The sequence below is a fragment of the Mytilus edulis genome, chromosome 13 (genome assembly GCF_963676685.1).
Source record: "Mytilus edulis chromosome 13, xbMytEdul2.2, whole genome shotgun sequence".
In the NCBI taxonomy this organism is placed as follows: domain Eukaryota; kingdom Metazoa; phylum Mollusca; class Bivalvia; order Mytilida; family Mytilidae; genus Mytilus; species Mytilus edulis.
Window position 1 is genome coordinate 55,630,378 of NC_092356.1, and position 21,585 is coordinate 55,651,962.

At 31.1% G+C, this 21,585-nt stretch overlaps 1 protein-coding gene across 1 annotated transcript; it reads left to right on the forward strand.

Moving 5' to 3' along the window:
- Nucleotides 1-2,825: 2,825 nt before the first annotated feature.
- On the forward strand, nt 2,826-21,530 carry LOC139501738 (ATPase family AAA domain-containing protein 3-A-like). The gene is made up of 15 exons (XM_071290885.1): nt 2,826-3,113; nt 4,120-4,196; nt 6,444-6,605; nt 7,211-7,280; nt 10,623-10,788; nt 12,375-12,444; nt 12,819-12,974; nt 13,417-13,473; nt 13,901-14,026; nt 15,042-15,166; nt 15,756-15,807; nt 17,534-17,604; nt 18,217-18,384; nt 19,113-19,221; nt 21,195-21,530. Exons 1-15 carry the CDS (start codon nt 2,924-2,926, stop codon nt 21,390-21,392), a joined length of 1,797 nt encoding a protein of 598 aa, XP_071146986.1. The 5' UTR covers nt 2,826-2,923; the 3' UTR covers nt 21,393-21,530.
- The last annotated feature ends 55 nt before the right edge of the window (nt 21,531-21,585 follow it).

Consider the following 21,585-nt stretch of genomic DNA (forward strand, 5'->3'; position numbering starts at 1 on the left):
AAATACAAGTAATTCCTGAAACGGCCCAGTTATTACCAGTAATTACTAATTTTAAAATGAATTTTTACACCTATTTACTAACTGTTAAAACAATGTTGTAATATGGTAAGCTGATCAAAAGTTATGGGAATTCTAGCTATAGAATATTCACTCTGTGGTTAAAGTTTTTGAAATTTTAATACCTTTCTTAAACTATACTGGATTTCTACGAAACTTGGACAGAAGCTTGTTTATGATCATAAGAAAGTATCCAGAAGTAAATTTTGTAAAAATAAAATTCCATTTTTTCCGTATTTTACTTATAAAGGGACTTAGTTATTCTGCGAGGAAACATTACATTCACTCTGTGGTTAAAGTTTTTAAAATTTTAATAACTTTCATATAAACTATCCATGATTTGTACCAAACTTGGACAGAAGCTTGTTTATGATCATAAGATAGTATCAAGAAGATAATTTTGTAAAAATAAATTTCCACTTTTCCGTATTTTACTTATAAATGGACTTAGTTTTTTTGCCAGAAACAAAACATTCATTCTGTGGTTTAAGTTTTTAAAATTTTTATAATGTTCTTAAACTATCCTGGATTTCTACCAAACTTGGACAAAAGCTTGTTTGTGATCATAAGATATTATTCAGAAGTAAATTTTGTAAAATAAAATCCACTTTTTCCGTATTTTACTTATAAATGGACTTAGGTTTTCTTCCAGTTAACATTACATACCGTCTGCAGTTAAAGTTTATAAAACATTTATTAGATTCATAAACTATCCTGGATTTTTACCAAATTTGGAAGCTCTTTCAATAAAAAAAACAGTATCGAGAGGGAAATTTTTGTTGTTGTTTTTCCTCATTTTTGTTGAGTCTGCAATTAACAGCAAACTGAGTAGGCGAGACACTGGGTTCCGCGGAACCCTTACGAATTTTTTTGTTTGTTAAATCATTAATGAAAATTATATAGGGAAATTATAATTCACTTTTAGCAGTCAATCTGGTTCTATTTTACTAAAATAAGCAGAGAAACATGGTTGATGATTTTTGCACTTGCAAGTGAATAATTGGACCTCATGTGAACTTCAATTCAACACCTAGCTGAAGATAGGTTACCGATGTATTCAGATTTAAAATTGTAAGGGTTTCGCAGAACCCAGTATCTCGCCTACTTTAGCTGTTAGTCGCAGGCTCAACAAAAATGGGGGGAAAATATCAAATATTTTGACTAGTGCTGTAAGAAGCTTCTGTCTTAATTTGGTTAAAATCCAGGATGGTTTATGAAATCTAATAAATGTTTAAAAAAACTTTAATCGCAGACTGTATGTAATGTTAAGTGGGGGAAAAAAGTCCATTTATAAGGAATATACCAAAAGGGATTTTTTACTTTGTATATTATCTTATGATCATAAACAAGCTTCTGTCCAAGTTTGGATATTCTGAGAAAGTTATAAAAAAATTTAAAACTTTAACCACAATGTGAATGTAATGTTAACTGGCATATATAAGTCCATTTATAAGTAAAATACGGAAAAACTTAATGTTATTTTCACAAAATTTACTTCTTGAAAATTATCTCATAATTACAGTCAAGCTTCTGTTCACGTTTGGTAGAAATCCAGGATAATTTAAGAAAGTTATCAAAATTTGAAGACCTTTAACCACATAGTGAATACTTGTGAATGTTACTGACGACAGAATAGTTTGCTGTGTCTCGCTTTTGCGACAATGGTCGCAGGCTCGACAAAAAGAAACATAATCATAATGACAACATTGAAAGAAAATCAAAAGGAATGGCTTATTCAATCCACAACAGATTTTTCTTATACAGATAAAAACGGTAATAAAATTTTGTTGCAGGTATATAAGCTGGAGTTTTGAGTTCTTGAAAAACTCATAAAAAAGAGAAACACAAAAATATGAAATGTGACCCTTAACACCATCAAATTGTATAAATTTGTTTGTGAAGAATGTCAGCTTTATCACGACAGTCTGACAAAAGAAGTCGTAAATAAAACTATTTTATAAAAGGAATTTGACTTATGTCATTGGGCAAGTTTATATGCAACAACAACAACAAACAACAAATATTTTATTTGCCAATCACGGCGCCCAAAATGAGCAGAACAATTACAATGTTATTTTCAAACATAATGTAAAGTAAATTAAAAATAGGTTAAAAGGACATAATATGATTGATTTTGATTTAATTGATCAATATAAAATATTAAAGCAAATGAAGTAAGCAGAGTATGCCTGATGAAGATTGCAATATAAAGAAATTATGAGATTTTAAGAATTATTCAACCAAAATTGGCATTATCAAATGTTTATCATCAAAAAGAGCTGGCAAAGTTGACTATAAACTTCTCACAAATGTATATCTCAATTTTGGATTGATATCATTGTCTTGCATGCTGCAAATGATATTAAGGGAGTTTCAATACTTTTAAAACAACCATTTTTCAGTTTCAATTCACAACCACTAAAGGTGTGCCTTATATTCATTAATCCTTAATTAAGTCAGCCCTTAAATACCTACCCTTTTACTTTCTTATTTTGTATCTTGGATTATATCTTTAATTTTAAAACAAAAATATCAAGTTAGTAAATAGCTGTAAAAATGACAAAAAAAATCAGTGAATACCAGTAATCACTGAAACAACTAGTAAATACATGTAATTACTAAATTGGCTAGTAATTACAGGTATTTACTGAAATGTTTAGTAATTACGTGTGATTCCTAATTTCACCTATTTACTGTAACATATACACGTCAAAACCCGGAAACACAACATAACTGTCCGAACTTGATCCTACCCAATAAAAGAACCGGATGTAGTGATTGCGCAAGATCGACAATTTACTACACGTGAGTTTGCAGAAGCTTTTTCTGTATTCCAGTCCAAGAAGGTTTTGGACCTGAATTAAACATGTCGTGGCTGTTTGGTACAAATAAGGGACAGAATATTCAACCACCACAAATCCCCTACCCGCCCGCACCACCAGATGGCGATGACAAGGGAGGAAAAGATGGATCTCAGTCGAAAATGGATGCATACCGATTTGACTCTGCAGCCCTGGAAAGAGCAGCAAAAGCAGCTAAGGAATTGGAAGCTACAAGTAAGAACACGTTAAGTGTCATCCCTAACACTTGTATGACATATTGGTTTGATAAATAATGAATGCAACCATTACAAATTGCTGATGAAACAATGTCCTTGAAATCGAAGGTTACATAAAATCTCATTAGCCAATAGGCCATTTTATCTTACTATACTCTATAGTGTAAATGTTCCCAGTCTGATCATGTCAATTTTTAAATCTGTACTTGAAGTGGTGCATGTCATAATTATGTTGCTGTAGAGTACTCACCAGGCAATGATTATGCAGTGGTGGGTCCAGAATTTTTTATGAGTGGTCAATGAACTAACTTAACCCTCTTGTTGCAGACCGTTTTTCAAGGTTGCATTTCATGTGCCAGGAAATATGACAGCTCAACGTCTGTGACGTAACATGCCAAACAACTTCATTCGGTATATGACATCACAACATAATGGCTGTTACATTTGGGACCCATTGAACAAAAACAAAGCACAGTTTGATCTTGGATCTTATAATTGAAAGAGACGATGTGCTTGCATAAATTTAACTTTGGACATTTGTGTCACTCCTGCACAGCCGGAGTATACTCCTGAGTATAATCCCTCTGGCAGCAAGAGGGTTAAAAGGGAGGGGCGCTCCAATCATGTTAAAAGTGGTTCTCTATAATTGTCTTAACTTTTCACCAGAAAAGTCATGCCTTACTGAGATGTCATTATGCTGAGAAGCCATTTTCTTTAGGTTTGGATTTTGAGAGGGAATTTTCATTCAACTTTGAAACCAAATTTAACCGTAAAAATTTTTATTGACGGCAAACAAAAATTGCCTATACATCATGTACGTAAAATCATACTTTTATGCATTTATTAGTGCATTAAATTTTCAATAACTTCCCAAAGTAATGATAAATTAATTCTTGTAATCATGGTAATCATGGTATTGTATATTTGGGTGTACTGTGAATATTTAATAAACATGATACAAAAATCTATATGACAGTTTCTATGATATGATATTTTTTCTTCAGAACACTCCAAAGAAGCATTGGAATTATCTAAAATGCAAGAGACAACTTTACAACTTGAAAATCAAAAGAAGCTTAAGGTATTGTGGAATTTTGTCTATTGTCTAATACATGAGATTTATCATGTTTATGTGTTCTTAGATATAAGAAGATGTGGTATGAGTGCCAATGAGATCTCCCCATAAGTCATAATTTGTAAAAGTAAACCATTATAGGTCAATGTACAGACTTAAACACAGAGCCTTGGCTTACACCTAAAAGCAAGCTATAAAGGGCCACAAAAATGACTAGTGTAAAACCATTCAAACAAGAAAATCAACATTCTAATCTGTATAAAAAAAAAAGTAACAAGAAACATTTACGAACCTCATTAACAAACGACAACCACTGAAAATCAACTGTACATTTGATGAGCTGGTTAGTGGTAACAGTTTTTGTAAGACACAGGAAAATCATAAAATAAGTTTTTAAAAACAGTATAAAACATTCAAAACTTTGCTAATGATATATATATATTACATGTAGTGTGTCACAAAACATGAAATATTCAATTGAAAAATTAAAAATCTGTTAAAAGTTTCTTTTAAACATACATTATGTACATGTAACATGTCATGTGTACATGGTGTATGGATACTGTTAATTTAATATCCATGATGTCATGCTAAAATTGAAATGCTGGATTAACTACAAATTTTCATTAAAATCTTCTAATATGGTTATGCTTTGCACAACAATGCATATACATCCTTGCTTTTGAGAGGAAATCTTGGTGCTTAGTGTTGCCTCGTCCAACTCACAGTTTTTATGCAGTTCAATAAGTTTCTGTTAGATAGCATTCAAAATATTTCCATTTATATGATTATCATGTATAAATATTTTATAAGATATTGCCTGCCAAGCCAATCCTGTTCTAAACTACCATCAGGGTTTCCCTTGGGTCAATTATTTTTTTCGCCACGTCTTTCGCCAAAACAATATATTTTTCCCCACTTTATTATTTTTTTCGCCAAGTAACATAACTATATTTTTCGTTTAAAATTTTCCTTTTTTTCTTATCCCCTCCCCCCTTTTGCCTTAAATAAGTTGATTTTGTCCCATTGTGTCTATGATTATTCTGTCAAACTTATTTTAGAGTCTACATTTAATGAATAAACACTAAACATTTACTTTAAAACAACAGATTTTGTTTTTAACATAAAAGGGAAAAATATTTATTGTATTTTAAACAACTTTTAACCTGAGATCACCCTTAGTTTTTTGTGGAGTTCGTGTTGTTTATTCTTTAGTTTTCTATGTTGTGTCATGTGTACTATTGTTTTTCTGGGGTTTTTTTTCATTTTTAGCCATGGCATTGTCAGTTTGTTTTAGATTTATGAGTTTGACTGTCCCTTTGGTATCTTTCGTCCCTCTTTCTAAATGAGGGGGCCACTATACTTTTAATAATAAAGAAGATATAAGTCCTGGAATACAACAAAATTAATGGACATGTTTTGATTATATAATACCAGTATAGTTCGTAGGGAAAGTTTCTTTAAAAGAAAAATATTGATGTGCCCTTTTGTACTAAGAAGTGGTTTTTACAACAAAACAAAAGCTTTTATCACATGATATTTTGATCCCTCATTTCATGTGTAGTCATAACATTGAAGGGCTACTCTCATTCGAGGGGTTGTTCCCAACCTTTTGGATAGATTTCTTCATAACAACAGTTTTCTCTTCTTGACCATCGTAAATGAAAAGGTTGAGACGTAAAACTATGCTTGAAACACACGTGTCACTCAAACGACTTTAAAGTACTCTCCCTAATCAATTACCTATGTTAAAGTCAAAGGATAGTTAAAGTTTTAAATCGGAGATTTTTCTTGCTTTTGAAAATTTTTCGTCACAACAACAGCTTTCTTTTCTAAACTATCTTTAAAAGGAGAGGAGACGTCAAAAGTTTGCTTCAAACACGTGCGTCGCAAAGTGGTAAATAAATTCTGTATTTGACATTAGCGGAAGACATTTAACCATATCATTTTGTCAAACAATTCAATCAACACCTTTATTAATTAGTCCTTTGTTGTCGATAGCTATCAAATGCAATCAAATGCAATCAGCTGATTATTGATTTTCTGTCCAAATCGTAATAAGGTCAAGGTGAATTCCGAGTATTGTCTGATCGGGTAAAGTCAGAGCAAATTGCGAAAATGACGACCGCCAGCGGAAACCCTGACTACCATAGTACTGCCTCAAAACACCTATATATAGTTTTAACTTTTAAAAACTTGATTCATTTTTGTGTATTTTCCATTTGTTATTTTTGAATTGACTCTTATATTTAGGAAATGGAAGGCCAAATAGAACAGCTGAAAATAGAGCAAGCAAGAGTTGCACAAGAGGAAAGAAGAAAGACATTAGTTGAAGAAACAAAACAACATCAGCAGAGAGCTCAATTCCAGGATCAGTTGGCACGGAAACGCTATGATGATCAGTTATCACAACAAGTAAGGAAACTCGTGAAAACCTGAGTATGTTCTCCCTACCTTTGTAGCATTCACTGTCAGATCTACTTTTCAATGATTTCTTAACATAGTAATTGATATTTTATTCTGATATGAACATTCTATCAAGCATACCTGTGTTTTAACATAATAATGTATAAATTGAAATTAAAAAGCCCGACCTGGCATAACAAAGAAAATTCAGTGCTAAGGTTTTTGGTCATTTATTAAATGTTTAACTGTTTCTGCAGTAAAAACAAAACAAAAATTTATAAGAATAAGGTTATATACCATTATATTTTCTCAACATTTTAGCAGAAACACAGATTTTGTTTTTCTTTAATGCTTTCAAGCTTTCTATTTTACATTCCGTATCTGCAATGCAAGACTATGGTTAATACAAGAAAATGGGATATTTAAGTGAAATAACAAAAACGTACTTTGAATAGAAGAATGTTAAAAAAAAAATCAGGAAACAGATCACAACTCTATGATCATGATGATAATTGATTAATAAATACACATAAGGTAATCCTGTACTAATGTATCAGTTTAAGCTTGTTGTTTGATAATGAAAGGTAGTTTGATGAATTCAATTTGTATTTCAGGCAAAACTTAACGAAGAAAATCTCAGAAAACAAGAAGAATCTACTGCAAAACAGGAGCAATTGAGGAAATGTAATTATACTAATAATTCTACTGTTTATCATGTTTATAGGTTTTAAACCTACTGACTCATTACTTAAAAACACACCAGACTCGGAAGCCTAGTTACATACTCATCTTGTAGGTCAAATGTACAGTACGCCCAGAGAGTATGTAATCGCGAACTCTAATCTCTGATTTCCGAGTGTAGCGGTGTGACACCGCAAATCATGGATTATACTCCCAATTTCCTCCAAAGATTCTCTCCCAACATCGCGTGGCTGTTTATTGGTTTATTGCCCATCGGATGTACTGAAAATTAATGACGCGTGACAACATCATCGGATTAGCCAGATTTATTACCTTTGTACATTTAATCGATCTTGATTGCACCTGTGTGCTTTAAAATACGTTATTTAAATGTCCTTTCATTGTCAGATAAAAGTGTGACATTTTTATTTAAAATAAGATAATTATTCTTGTATGTATATGCCCATGTCATTGTCATATGACATACAACGTACAAACGTATAAAAATACGAATAAAACACTTATTTTGTATTTTCATTATAGTCCGATCAGGTCATAATTTTTGTTTTTTCAACAAAGACGATTTTACCACAATTAGAACCTTTTACTCAGTGAGCAATATTCGGTTCATTAATAGTTCAATATTATATAATTAATATCAACTGGCTTAAAACAAAATTATGTTTTTTACGGTAATATGTCCAATCTAAATTAAACCAAAGAGTTAATTTATCGGATCAACAAGTGAACTCTGTTACTTTCAATTTATTTTGAAATGTAAAATATTATGTTTTACTACCTCGGTAGATTACCGACTAGAAATATTTGAATTTAAAAAGGAAACTGTAAAGTGACAAATAGCTTTGTATGCAATGTGGCAGCCCTATATTCATAAATACTGAGATACATTCGCCGCCCAGACACAACACAATAATCACAACCTTTAAATACTTAATTATATGGAGAAAAAAATCATGTGTTTTTATCCGTTATGATCTGTTATTGATCTTTAATTATTTAAAATAAAATTGGATTGGCGCAATCCGTATTTTACTGCTCCTCAGCGAAATATAAAAAGAAGTATTTCAACAATTATAAAATAGAATATTTAAATGAAATTATATCGTGCTCTACAAAAAAGAAATATGTAAAAAAAAATGTGGATCGGATTTTTACGATCGGCAAATTTTCACAGAGGATCTCTACCAAGGCCCATCAGGAACTGAACGACATGCATCCTGTTTTCATCTACCATTAATATATAGTGTTGACTATGGACGTATAAATAATGTCCGGTTTTATGTCCTCTGTTGACTGAGAAACGTAAAAATAAAAGGCTGATGTTGGTTAATTCAGAAAAGGAATACAATTTAGAATCCGGTTAATCAATTGTAAAAGTACCTTCTAGAGCCTCAATCTTAACGCACACAAATTTATGTCAATCATTACAAAGCAAGTTTAAACCTTAAATGAATTTTCCCACGGTTATCCAGAAAGGTCACCTGAGTTTACTGTTACATGATACTATTTCCCGCCAAATAAAAATCTCGTGGACAAAATTGATGTCACTATTTTTAGCATTCAATATTGTGAGCAAGGTCAAGTTCAAGTTCAACTACGCACTGTTGATCACTGAGATGCGTATCGTCTTCCCACGGCAATTAATTGTTTTAAAAATATTTAAAGATCACTGTTCTAAATACAACACAAAAGTTTACATTCATTGTGTGTAAATGAATATTATGCAACGACGAGTTGATGCAGCTATAGAAGTATTCCTGTTGTAGCTGAAATGTATTATTTATCCTAAAGTAATGCTAACAAATCGTGAAGAGAAAATGCCGTAGACTTATTAAGCATAAGGAATGGTGAAAAGTATTTTCTTTTTTTCTTGCATATACAAGTTTTAAGAAACGTAATTTTCTTTCTTTCTCACATTTTATACCTTCAGCGTTAATTTCCGTTTATTTTCACGCAAGTATGTCTCTTTTCGTAAGTTATATAAATTACCGATAAAAAAAAACCGAGGTCATAATCAAGTATAGATTTTTTTTTTATATAAAACTTTAATGCAATTGAAAGCATTAACAACAACCTTTTGCTTTTTAAAACTTTTATTTTGTAATCGTAAAATGGAAATGGTGTAGACTTGTTAGCATAACAGATAGTGAATAATATTTTCTTTTTTACTTGTATAAAAAAACTTTGAGACGTGTCACTTTTCTACCCTAATTTATTCAGCGTTAGTCTCCGTTTATTGTTACACAATTATATCTTTTTTAGTAAATTAAATATTTATTTACTGATAAAAAACGGAAGTCAAAATCAAATATAGTTTAAAATTGATTTAAATGTACAGAGTAATTAAAAGAATTAACAACAACGTTTTGATTTTTATTTTAATCTTTCATTTGTTTCAAGCAATCAGATATAAACTGATAATCAATAGACAGGAAATACAATTGTTTAATTACATTGGAAATCTCGCATACCTTGACTGTCGCGTGCCGGCATAGATCAGAAGGATTAGGGCAATTAATTACCTGGTGTGACACCGCGTCACTCCAGACTGGGAGAGATGTCGCCAACACAATAAACAAAAGGTAACAGATTTACGCGGAAGTTGGAGGGAATACTCCCAAATTTCTCCGAGAATTTAGGGAGTGATGTCGGAGTTTCCTGGTGTCGCACCAGGAAAAAACTCGGTGTATGGAGTTTGGGATGGCTTTCGCGAAAATTGTACTGTAGTTATGTCAAATGAATACATTTGCACAGAGATACAAAGTTTTAGTTCACGAAAGTTTAAACATATATCTTATTTGTAAAAGTACTGTAGTAGAAGGGATTAGACATAAAGTTATAACAGCATTAGTGAGTTCCTCTCTCTCGCAAGTTATAACTAAAGAAGATGGATAAAGTTTCAGAAAAACAAAGACGACTGTTAACTCTTTTATTACAAAATATTTAAATTTATATTTTATGACTATAATTTGTATCATGTGTATACATATGTATGTTTGATTTGTAATAGGAAATATTAAGCTTCTTGACAATAATGTTGATTATCACATTGTGTGCATTTTTCCTTTGATCTTTTATTGTGATAATTTTTCATATGCTACTCACTTGAGATGGAAAACTATTGCTAGAAACTAAGGCGGCACGTGACATTGCTCATGAAATTGACAAGGTCATAATAGGTAAAATAGCGATAAACAGATTATCATTAATCATCTCAACTCTATTACTTTTCTCGCTTTCGTCGATCAAGGATAATCTGTGATAATCATTGTGAGTAATAGCGAAAGGGCGAACAAGCAGATAATTGTTTTTTGTATATTTTAGCCACTTTAGAATATGAATTTGAATTAAGAAGAAAGAATGAAGAAGCTAGAGTGAAAGCAGAAATGAGAGCTAAAGCAGTAGTTGATAGAGAAAACCAAGATTTAATACGAGATCAAATTAGACTGAAAGCCAAGGAACAGAGAGAAACTGTATTGGAATCAATTAAGTAAGGATATGCATGTGGTTAGCATTATATTCCATGGGTTACTTTTTTATTCAACCAAATAAGGAAATCACTGTAAAAAGAGTCTTGATTAGAAGCAACTTAATATTTCTATTATCATTGATTATGATTTCCTACGAAAAGTAGTTGGTAAGTTGTTAACTTGAAATTACACTGTTAAAAAATTTGGGTCCAGAATTTTAAAGGAAAGTAGTGATTTGGTCCAGCTGAAAAAGGTTAAAAATTAGCGCTTCAGAAGCTGTCAAAAGATTTCAAGACGCCCTAAACATAAAATTGTCAATATTTTGAGTTAGAGCCGATGAAGTTTTTTTTATAATTTTGATATAATTTGTCCCAAAAGTAGTACAACACACTAAAAATTTCATTGAGAAAGCACAGGTGGGATTTTTTAAATTATGTTCTAAAAGAAATAGACTTCGAAATAATTGTGGTCTCGGACCTCCTATATCAGGTTAAACAAATTTTACCATGAAGCTGTGATGCTAGAACTTGCAATACCAATTCAAAATTGTTTATTATAGCAGTCGTAGAAGTTAGAGTTCAGAATTAACAGGACTGAATTGATGATTCTTCAAATTTTTCTTCGGAATGAATTACAAAATGTGTCCTGTGCTAATTTCAAGGACTGTTTTAGTGGGAGAGATCCGTTTGCGCCAAAAATACGTCCTTTTACGCCACAACTTTTTTTCTCTAATGCTACGTTTGTGCCACCTGTTTAAAAATTACATGGTATCAATTGCGCCAAAAATAAAATATACGATTGCGCCAATTTAAAGAAAAAAACATTCCTTAAACACAGAAAAAAACATCTTCTGCCCCACATACAAAGAAATTTCAAGTTAGCCTCACAACCGAGAATAACAATGCCACTGTCAATATTATTTACTAAAACAAACTCTTCTTCTTTATTTGTGATCACTATACCTCACTTCAATTTTTTGAAATTCTACTGAACTTTTTGGTTTGGCAGGGAACAGTTATCTTCTCTCTTTGTACATAGACTGTCTTATGAACTTCAAGTCATTTTTCTGTAGATGTTCCTCTTCATGATGGAATAGCTCTGAACATATGATCTTAGTTGGTCTTTCGGATATATTTTCTGTAGCTTTTTTTTTGCATGCTGTTTGTAGTATTTGACGCTCTAACTTTTGTGGGTCTGTCTCATGTGTATGTGCAAGACTTCCCCTCAGACACAAATGATACTAAATATATATTAATCTTTAATGTGTTCAGGTAAATTGGTGCAAATGAGTTCCGAAAACTGGCGCAATTGATACATTCGAAGAAAAAAAGATTGGTGCAAATGATACCCCTGAAAAACAGTAATTGGTGCAAAAGGAGTGTTGCCGTTTTAGTTAAATGTACATGTGTTTTACCTATAAGTCACTTTAAACATGTTAAAATTTATACATATAAAAAAAATAATCTTTAATGTGCCCTGTATTACTGCCTTTATACTTAAAACCAACAGCTATTATATGAAATATTTTGTTATCTGAAAAGCATTCTTAGAGTTTATAATATTTAATGTTGTCTATCAAAGAGTTATATTTTATATTTGTTTTCAGAACTGCAGGTTCAGTTTTAGGTACTGGTTTCCAAGCCTTTATATCAGACTGGGATAAAGTAGCAGCCACTGTAAGTTTATTGACAATTTGACCACACCCCTTTTTAGAGAGTTTAGTTATATATGTTGAAATATTTTCTCGTCCTAGTGATAAATTAAAAAAAAGTAAACTGTGGCAGTTTAGAATTAAAATTGTGATATACATAAATGTGAATGAATGACATGAATGACTTGAGTTGTATTGAGCAGAGAATTGAAAAAACTGAAATAATTTCTAGCACAAGTTTTATAGAATTTAAAACTCTAATGACCACATCCAATAGATTTATCAAATACATGTTTTGTTAATTTTGATTAAATTACTACTTTTGCAATTTATTGGCAAAATAATCTCTCATTTCTTTTCCAAATAAAACTAATTATGGCCAATACATTATTTTTTCAGGCTGCAGGTTTAACACTAGTGGCGTTTGGTATATATGGTGCTAAGTATGGAACTGGAGTAGGTGCCCGGTTTATTGAGGCCAGATTAGGGAAACCTTCATTAGTCAGAGAAACATCTCGTCTTACTGCAGTAGAAGCTGTAAAACATCCAATCAAAGTAAATATCTTACATAATACTTACTGGGGATTCATTTATTTTCGTGGGTACCGATTTTCATGGATATCTAATTTGTTGGTTTTGCCGAATTCTAAATAAGAAAAATTTGTTATTTGTTGAACATTAATTCATGGTTCACCAGTACCCACAAAATACACAAAAATTGATATCCAACTACTTATAATGAATCCACAGTATAAGTAATTTTGATTTGTTAATATTATCTCCATAATTTTTTTCATGGTATGATTCACAAATATTTTAAAACTACTGTTGATAGATTGTTCTTTTTACTTTTAGTGACAAATATTTGATGAAATAGAAATTTCTGCACACAAAGATACAGATTTTGTTTTGAGATGGATATTATTAAAACCTTATTGTTTGTTATACATGTTATCATGGTTATACATATATGATAAAAGTTTGTTGTTTGTTATAGACAGTTAAAAGAATGGTCACTAAACCAGAAGATGCATTGAAAGGTATTATACTCAAGGTATGTTGAAATTAATTTTTAATTGAATATTCTAAATTTGCCTAACAGACTTTAAAATCATATAAACAATATTTTGATTCTGACTTAGATATTTTATTAGACTTACAAAAAGTAACTTGATTGAAAAAGAAATATTTAATTAAAGTCATATATGCAGAAAGAATTAGCTGTACAGATTTAAATTAGTTGTTGAAAAAACTTAACTTTACATTAATTCATGTATATACAGTGCAAATTAAGTTGCATCATGTGTCATTTTTCTGTATATCTGCCTAGTCATTCAATTTTAATATGTTGATAACAATTGAGTTCAAGATTGATATTAAAGATTTTCACTTTTACCCTTATGGAGTTATGTTCCTTATAATTACTTTATTATGCATAAAGTCTTCAGTATTTTTGAATCTCCACTTTCTATGATTTGTAGCCATCACTTGAAGAGAGATTACGAGATGTTGCCATAGCTACAAGACATACAAAAAAGAACAAAGGTTACTATAGAAACATATTGATGCATGGACCACCTGGTACAGGGAAAACAATGTTTGCCAAAGTAAGTCGAGCTAAGCCCAGGTTAAGTATTTATTTTTATGTCCCATTTATTGGCATTATGTTTTTTTTTGGTCTGTGTGTCTGTTTGTGTGTCTGTTCATCTGTCTGTCCTGCTTCAGATTAATGTTTTTGGTCAAGGTAGTTTTTGTTGAAATTTTTGATAAAATTGAAGTCCAATCAACTTAAAACTTAGTGCACATGATGCATACATGTACTATAGACACATTCTTGTTATACTTAATGTTAATTATAAGACTTGTTGTTCTTAGAAATCCACTTTTCTCCATTATATTTAGGTTTGATTTTCTTTTATGGAAATTTGACATGTCCAGGCAGAATGACAATTGTCCTCTCTCTGTTTGAATATGTTAAATCTCCCTAATAGAAGACTTTTCAGGTAGGACATTTATATTTTAAATCACACTGTATGTAGTCACAATAGCCTCTCTCTGGATTCAATTTTTTCTTCATGAATGCTAATTTTGGTGGAAACTTGTGAACCCCAAATTTAAAAGAAAATAAATGTTGCAAGGAAGTGCACATTTTTCATAAGATTGTATGCCATTTGATGATTTTGTAAAACCTGGAAATCAAATAACACAAATTTTTTTTTATCTGTAATCCATGAAAATAGGTACCCACGAAAGAATTCAGAGTAGTTAGTTATTGGTTAATTATGGCATATGCATGTCAATCTGAATAAATAAATATGAATATTTTAAAACAGTTAATAAGATATCTTTAACATGTTATTGTCCTGAGGATTCATATTATATTTGCAGCTATCAATCAATCATCAGTGGTGGATCCAGAATTTTTCATAAGTGGGGTCCACTTAATGCCTTAGAGGAGACCTGCTCCAGTCATGCTTTAGTGGTTTCTTATATAATCAACCATGTTTTCCCAAAAAAGGGGGGTCAGGCCCCATGCCCCATCTAATTCAGCCTCTGCTCAGTCATATATGTTTATAATATATGTCATAAATGTTTATAACATATAAATTTCTTTATTTGCAGAGTTTAGCTAAACATTCTGGTATGGACTATGCCATTATGACAGGAGGAGACGTGGCTCCTATGGGAAAAGAAGGAGTAACGGCTATGCATAAAGTTTTTGATTGGGCAAATACAAGTAGAAACGGGTAAGGTGTGATTTTTGTCATGAATAATAACCAGGGCATTCCCTATAAATTATTATATAGATAAAATAATGTTAATTTAGAAATGTTTTCTAAAACTGCAATAGGCATGATAGGTAATTATTTTTTTTTAAATGGGAGTCACATTTTTAATGTTATTTGTATGCAGCATATGGAAATTGTAACCCCCTTTTTTATTCATTGTTCAATAATTCAATAATTGTGCTAAAATTTATGGCATTCTAGAAATTAGTTTGGGTAATCATGCACTCTTTATTAATATTTCATAGGCCCAAATGAATTTGAAGTGTTTGCCAACTGTCACCTATATCTCTATTTTGGCCTAATCACTGTGCCAATGCTTAATACATGCTTGATAAGAACTGCTTTATAATGACTTATACACATTTATTGCATATTCATATATCAACCAGTGAAAACATAAAACACTATTTTTGGAATGAAAATGCTGCACCTTCTCCTTAAGCCTTTACAAGAGACCTGCCCTGTATTATCAACACATCTTGCTACTAATTGAGGCTCAATAGGTTTTACTACAACATTACCTAATTCTTCTTTGTTTACTTTTCAGGGTATTATTATTTGTAGATGAAGCTGATGCATTTTTAAGGAAGAGAAGTAAGGTAAGTGGAAAAAGGACATATGATTTGATATTTGTTATACACTGTAAATCAACTATTTTTCACGACATTTGTGAATAAAAAAATAACGTGAATATGTAAAACTTTATTTCTCCATATTAAATTGCAGCAAATAAATTAGAATATCGCAAAATTATAGTCACAAGGTCAGTCAGGGATAACTTGTACAAGTAATCTTTATTTACTTGAAGAAGTCAATAAAATAAACTTATATAAGTTAATTATAATGTTTGAATAATCTCCCCTTAACTTTCTAAAAAAATTACTTGTATAAGTAAATTCTTTTAACAATCCCACAAAAATCTCAAGTTTTGAGATGTAAAAACATGTCTTTAACAATTTTAGCAGGTTAGCTCATAATTTTTTATTAAAGTTCAATGTCTCATCTCATTAATTCAACAAAGAAACTGATTGTGCAAAAATATTTGCGCAAGGCCTTCAAGAATGGCCCCTTGGGGGCTTGTGAATGAGCAGTGTTCTGAAGATAACAGACAAATGAGATTTTCATTGTCCATGAAATTACACTTAAATGATTAGTAAAGACATCTGCAAAGGACAGACCATCAAAAAATCTATTCGAGCAAAGAAGTCCTTCATTTGTAAGAATTCACGAAATGAAGATAGGATGACTTTTTTACTAGTATATAAGTAAAAAATCTGAATGTATAAGGGACATAACTAAGCCAAATTCTGTTTTACCTATACAAGTAAATAAAATACATTTGTATAAGTATCCTACAAATTTACTTAAAAGAAGTATATATTAATATTTACTTCTTCAAGTAAATAAGAATTACTTGTACAAGTAGGTGAAGCTGGACTAGACAGGGTTAAATGGTATAAAGTATTTGGAAAATAAGTTGGATTACAGTACTGAGTAGCTATATAACTTAATCATGATCAAGTTTTAATTTGATCAGTTGATCTGTCTTTATAATCTTGTTGATACAACTCCTTAGTGACACCTTATTCGCAAGAAAGACTTCTTATATTTTAGTAAAAGCAGATTTAGTGTAATATTTGACCAGCAGATATTTGGATTATTTTTGTCAAGTCTTCCACTTTAGTCGAAAAAGTGAGACATAGCGATCCTACATTCTACATTCACTTTGTGGTTAAAGTTTTTAAAATTTTGATAACTTTCTTAAACTATCCTGGATTTGTACCAAACTTGGACAGAAGCATATGTTTCTAATCATAAGATAGTATCCAGAAGTAAATTTTGTAAAAAAAAAAAAATCACGTATTTTACTTATAAATGAACTTAGTTTTTCTTTACATAAGTCTGCAGTTCAAGTTTTAAAAACATTTATAAGATTCTTTTTATCATCTATTTTTACCAAACTTGGACAGAAGCTTCTGACAATCAAAAGATAGTATCGAGAGGAATATAATTATTGATTTTTTTCATAATTTTTGTTGAGTGTGCGATTAACAGCAACAGTGGGCGAGACACTGAGTTCCGCAGAACCCCTTACAAATTTTTGAATACGAAAATATTATTAATAATAGATTAAGTTAGCATTTTGTTTCTGTAATATGAATTTTTAACTATTTGTTGACATGTAATACTCTCAGAATAGAACTATACATGTTTGAAAGAGACATTTGTAAACAAACTTAATTTTGCAGACTGGATTGTATTCAAGAAGAATTTGAACCTATTCAAAGATTTCTCTGGATTATAATGGATACTTTTGTTTTGCAGGAAATGATCAGTGAAGATTTAAGAGCTACATTAAATGCCTTTCTGTACAGAACAGGAGAACAATCAAATAAGTAAGTCTAAAATGAAAAGTGTGCTATTACATGTATCAATATTGAAATCATGTAGCTAAATACTATTTTGAAATTATATTTAAGATAGATTTGTATTAAAGCACCAAAAAAGTGTTTCCAGTTTGAATGGTCAGAGTATAAAACATGAAGATTTGTATTGACATGATTGGGTTTGTTGCATTTTCACAGTGATTTGCCCTATAGGACAATGAGATTTGGGTAGATTTTTTTTCAACCGATGTACATGGTTAGTTTTATACATTTAGTATGGTGTAAAATTAAAAGTCCAATAGACCTTCAGATTGTTAATAAAGTTAATTTATTTGTGTTTTCTGTTAAAATTCATTGGCATTGAACATGCTTTTCAGTGCAAGGTTTTGAATGAGTATTTACATACAAATGGTATATATGCCTTTTTCAGATTCATGTATTTTGGCTCATTTAATGTCAAATAGCAAATATATATTAAAGGATAAAAAAGAAGCAACAAATGTTAGCACCTGAATAAAAAGATTAAATTCTGTAATATAATTTCTTGAGATGTAGTGTTGAAAATATTTAAATTATTTATAAGTTTTAAGTCAATAATTAAATATGTTACTATGGTTACAGGTTTATGTTAGTATTAGCTAGTAATCAGCCTGAACAGTTTGACTGGGCAATCAATGATCGATTAGATGAAATGGTGGAGTTTGATGTACCCACGTTAGAAGAAAGAGAAAGATTAGTTCGACAATATTTTGATATGTTTGTCCTCAAACCTGCAGCAGAAGGAAAGAGGTACATTTACTATAAACAATTTTGACAATAGAACAGACATTAGTCAAGTCAAGGCTTCACAAAATTGTACATAATTGAATAAAAGAGGGTATACTTGTGTACTGTATATTCAGAAATTATTGTGTTTATTCATAATTGTGATTTCAAGAAAACTTGCCTACAAATATATGTATTATATATCAGAATTCAAGTTCTTATATTGCAATACTTGCCCAGTTGCATAATTCACATCGATAAAAACCTTGCAATGATTTCTGAATTTGCAGTATGTTAGTCTGTTTTTGTTGTAGGATTTAGATTACAAATACATATCAGACTTTAAGAATACTTATTTCATCTGTTCATATACTTCACATAAAACCACTGGAAAAATACAAAACAAAAATTGAGTCCTTAAACAGTAGAAGAAGGAAATATATATTTATCAAGATCCCGACTCGTTGCTTTAAAAAAAATCAGAAAAGTGACATGGCAATAACTATTGCATTTTTAATTTACAATAATGTCCGGAAATACTTGGAAATAAGTGCAAATCTTTTATTGTAATTTTTCATCTTGTAGAGGTTCGTAACAGTTTTAAGGTACAAAAATTTAGGTTGTCTTGGTAATCATCAGCTTATAATTACACCCATATTGATAATTTAATGATTATATTTTACTCAATTTAGCTTTATGTTTAGACATTGTTATAGGTAATTTTTCAACTTGTGTTTTTGTCTTTTAACTAGGAGATTGAAAGTAGCAGAATTTGATTATAGTGCGAAATGTGCAGAAATAGCAGCAATAGCAGAGGGTCTCTCCGGGAGAGAGATATCAAAATTAGGTGTAGCATGGCAGGTTAGTATAGACATAGCAATAGCTGAGGGTCTCTGGGAGAGAGATATCAAAATTAGGTGTAGCATGGTAGGTTAGTATAAACATAGCAATAACTGAGGGTCTCTCCGGGAGAGAGATATCAAAATTAGGTGTAGCATGGCAGGTTAGTATAGACATAGCAATAACTGAGGGTATCTCTGGGAGAGAGATATCAAAATTAGGTGTAGCATGGTAGGTTAGTATAAACATAGCAATAGCTGGAGTCTCTCCGGGAGAGAGATATCAAAATTAGGTGTAACATGACAGGTTAGTATAGACATAGCAATAACTGAGGGTATCTCTGGGAGAGAGATATCAAAATTAGGTGTAGCATGGTAGGTTAGTATAAACATAGCAATAACTGAGGGTCTCTCCGGGAGAGAGATATCAAAATTAGGTGTAGCATGGCAGGTTAGTATAGACATAGCAATAACTGAGGGTATCTCTGGGAGAGAGATATCAAAATTAGGTGTAGCATGGTAGGTTAGTATAAACATAGCAATAACTGAGGGTCTCTCCGGGAGAGAGATATCAAAATTAGGTGTAGCATGGCAGGTTAGTATAGACATAGCAATAACTGAGGGTCTCTCCGGGAGAGAGATATCAAAATTAGGTGTAACATGACAGGTTAGTATAGACATAGCAATAACTGAGGGTATCTCTGGGAGAGAGATATCAAAATTAGGTGTAGCATGGCAGGTTAGTATAGACGCTAATAGTGTAGAATTGGTATAATATTCTTTGATTTGAGAAAGATAATGAATGATATGATGTTTCTTTCCTCTAAATTTGAAGGTGTCACTGACAAAATTGGATTAAATTTTCTTTATCTAATGACTGAAGAAAACTCCTTCTTCAATTTTAGTTATTCTAAATTTGTCATTCTACAGTTTGTAACTTCAAAAACTCAACTTTGCTGTGATGCATTTAATTTTTTCACAGGAATATAATCTGCAAAATCTGTTCAAGATTTTCATTTTTTGTCATTCTTGAGTTATGGGACTTTGTTTATGAACTTATATAAAAAATGATTAACTTCATAGATATAAGAAGATGTGGTATGAGTGCCAATGAGACAACTCTCCATCCAAGTCACTATTTGTAAAAGTTAATTGTTACAAGATCAATTAAAGGGAGATAATTTAAGGTTTCAAATTTTTTTGGTTTGTTGTCCTTGATGAAAAGACAGTGACTTAAACTTCGATTTAAGTTGTTAAAAAAAATATTTTCTATCTTTACTCTTGAGTATTACTGTAAATTCAGATATTATTGCGTGCATTTATTATTGCGATTCTGTCATTTAAGTTTAAAAATGCGTTTTTAATTTTTGCAATATTGAGAAATATCCTGTTTATTTCATGTTAAAGGTTTCAAAATGCGAGTTTAAATTATTGCGGTAATAATCCTGTCGCATTTTTCGCAATAATTTCTGAATTTACAGTACCTTTCTAGTATCTCTAATAAGTTTATGAAGACAGGTTGGATTGACTTTTTAAAACTTGAATTGAAATAGCTATAATAAGTTGGAAACCTTTTAAAAGTAAGATTTCGGGCAATATGTCACACACTAGCACTAGTATGCAGGTTTAGAATTACTGCAAAGTTTACATCTTGTTTGGATTGATGACTCCCTTATGCTTTTTAAAATTTTGGAGTCAATACTTTACTATAAATAAATCCATTTCTCAAATTTATAAAATATTTGTTCAACTTTCCTTCTCCAATGGGGTGTTTAATGGAACTGCCTTGCATTGAACACCACATCTACAGACCATTAATGTCTTGTAAATATTAAAACATTTGACTTAAACCTACACTCAAAGAGACAATGACCTTACCAAAGAGCAGAAAACAGCTGAAGTCCACCAATGGGTCTTCAACACATGAAAAATCCCTAACCCAACTTCCTCCAACTGAATGTAATAAATCCTAATTTTCCCACTTTTATGTTTTAGGCAGCAGCTTATGCATCAGATGATGGTATTCTAACAGAGAAAATGATAGATGAACGAGTTCAGGACACAATTAAACAACATGCAAAGAAAGTCACATGGCATGAAGATCAAGATAGTAAAGCAAAAGAACATTTAGGATCAGCGTATGCGTCAATTAAAGATGCTTCAGTGAAGCCGGCTCCTACTAAACACAGTTAACCAAACAATAATTTAGGTTTTATTTAATCAATTGAATGCTGGAATTTATTGTATTCCTAAGTGAAAATGAGCTGCCAGATTATACTTTATGGATACTTGGTGTTAGTCGACATCTTTGGCATGGCAAATTTAAATGAATAATCTGTTACAAAGGCTGTGATAATGTTTGAAATGGACCAAGTTCTAGATGTGC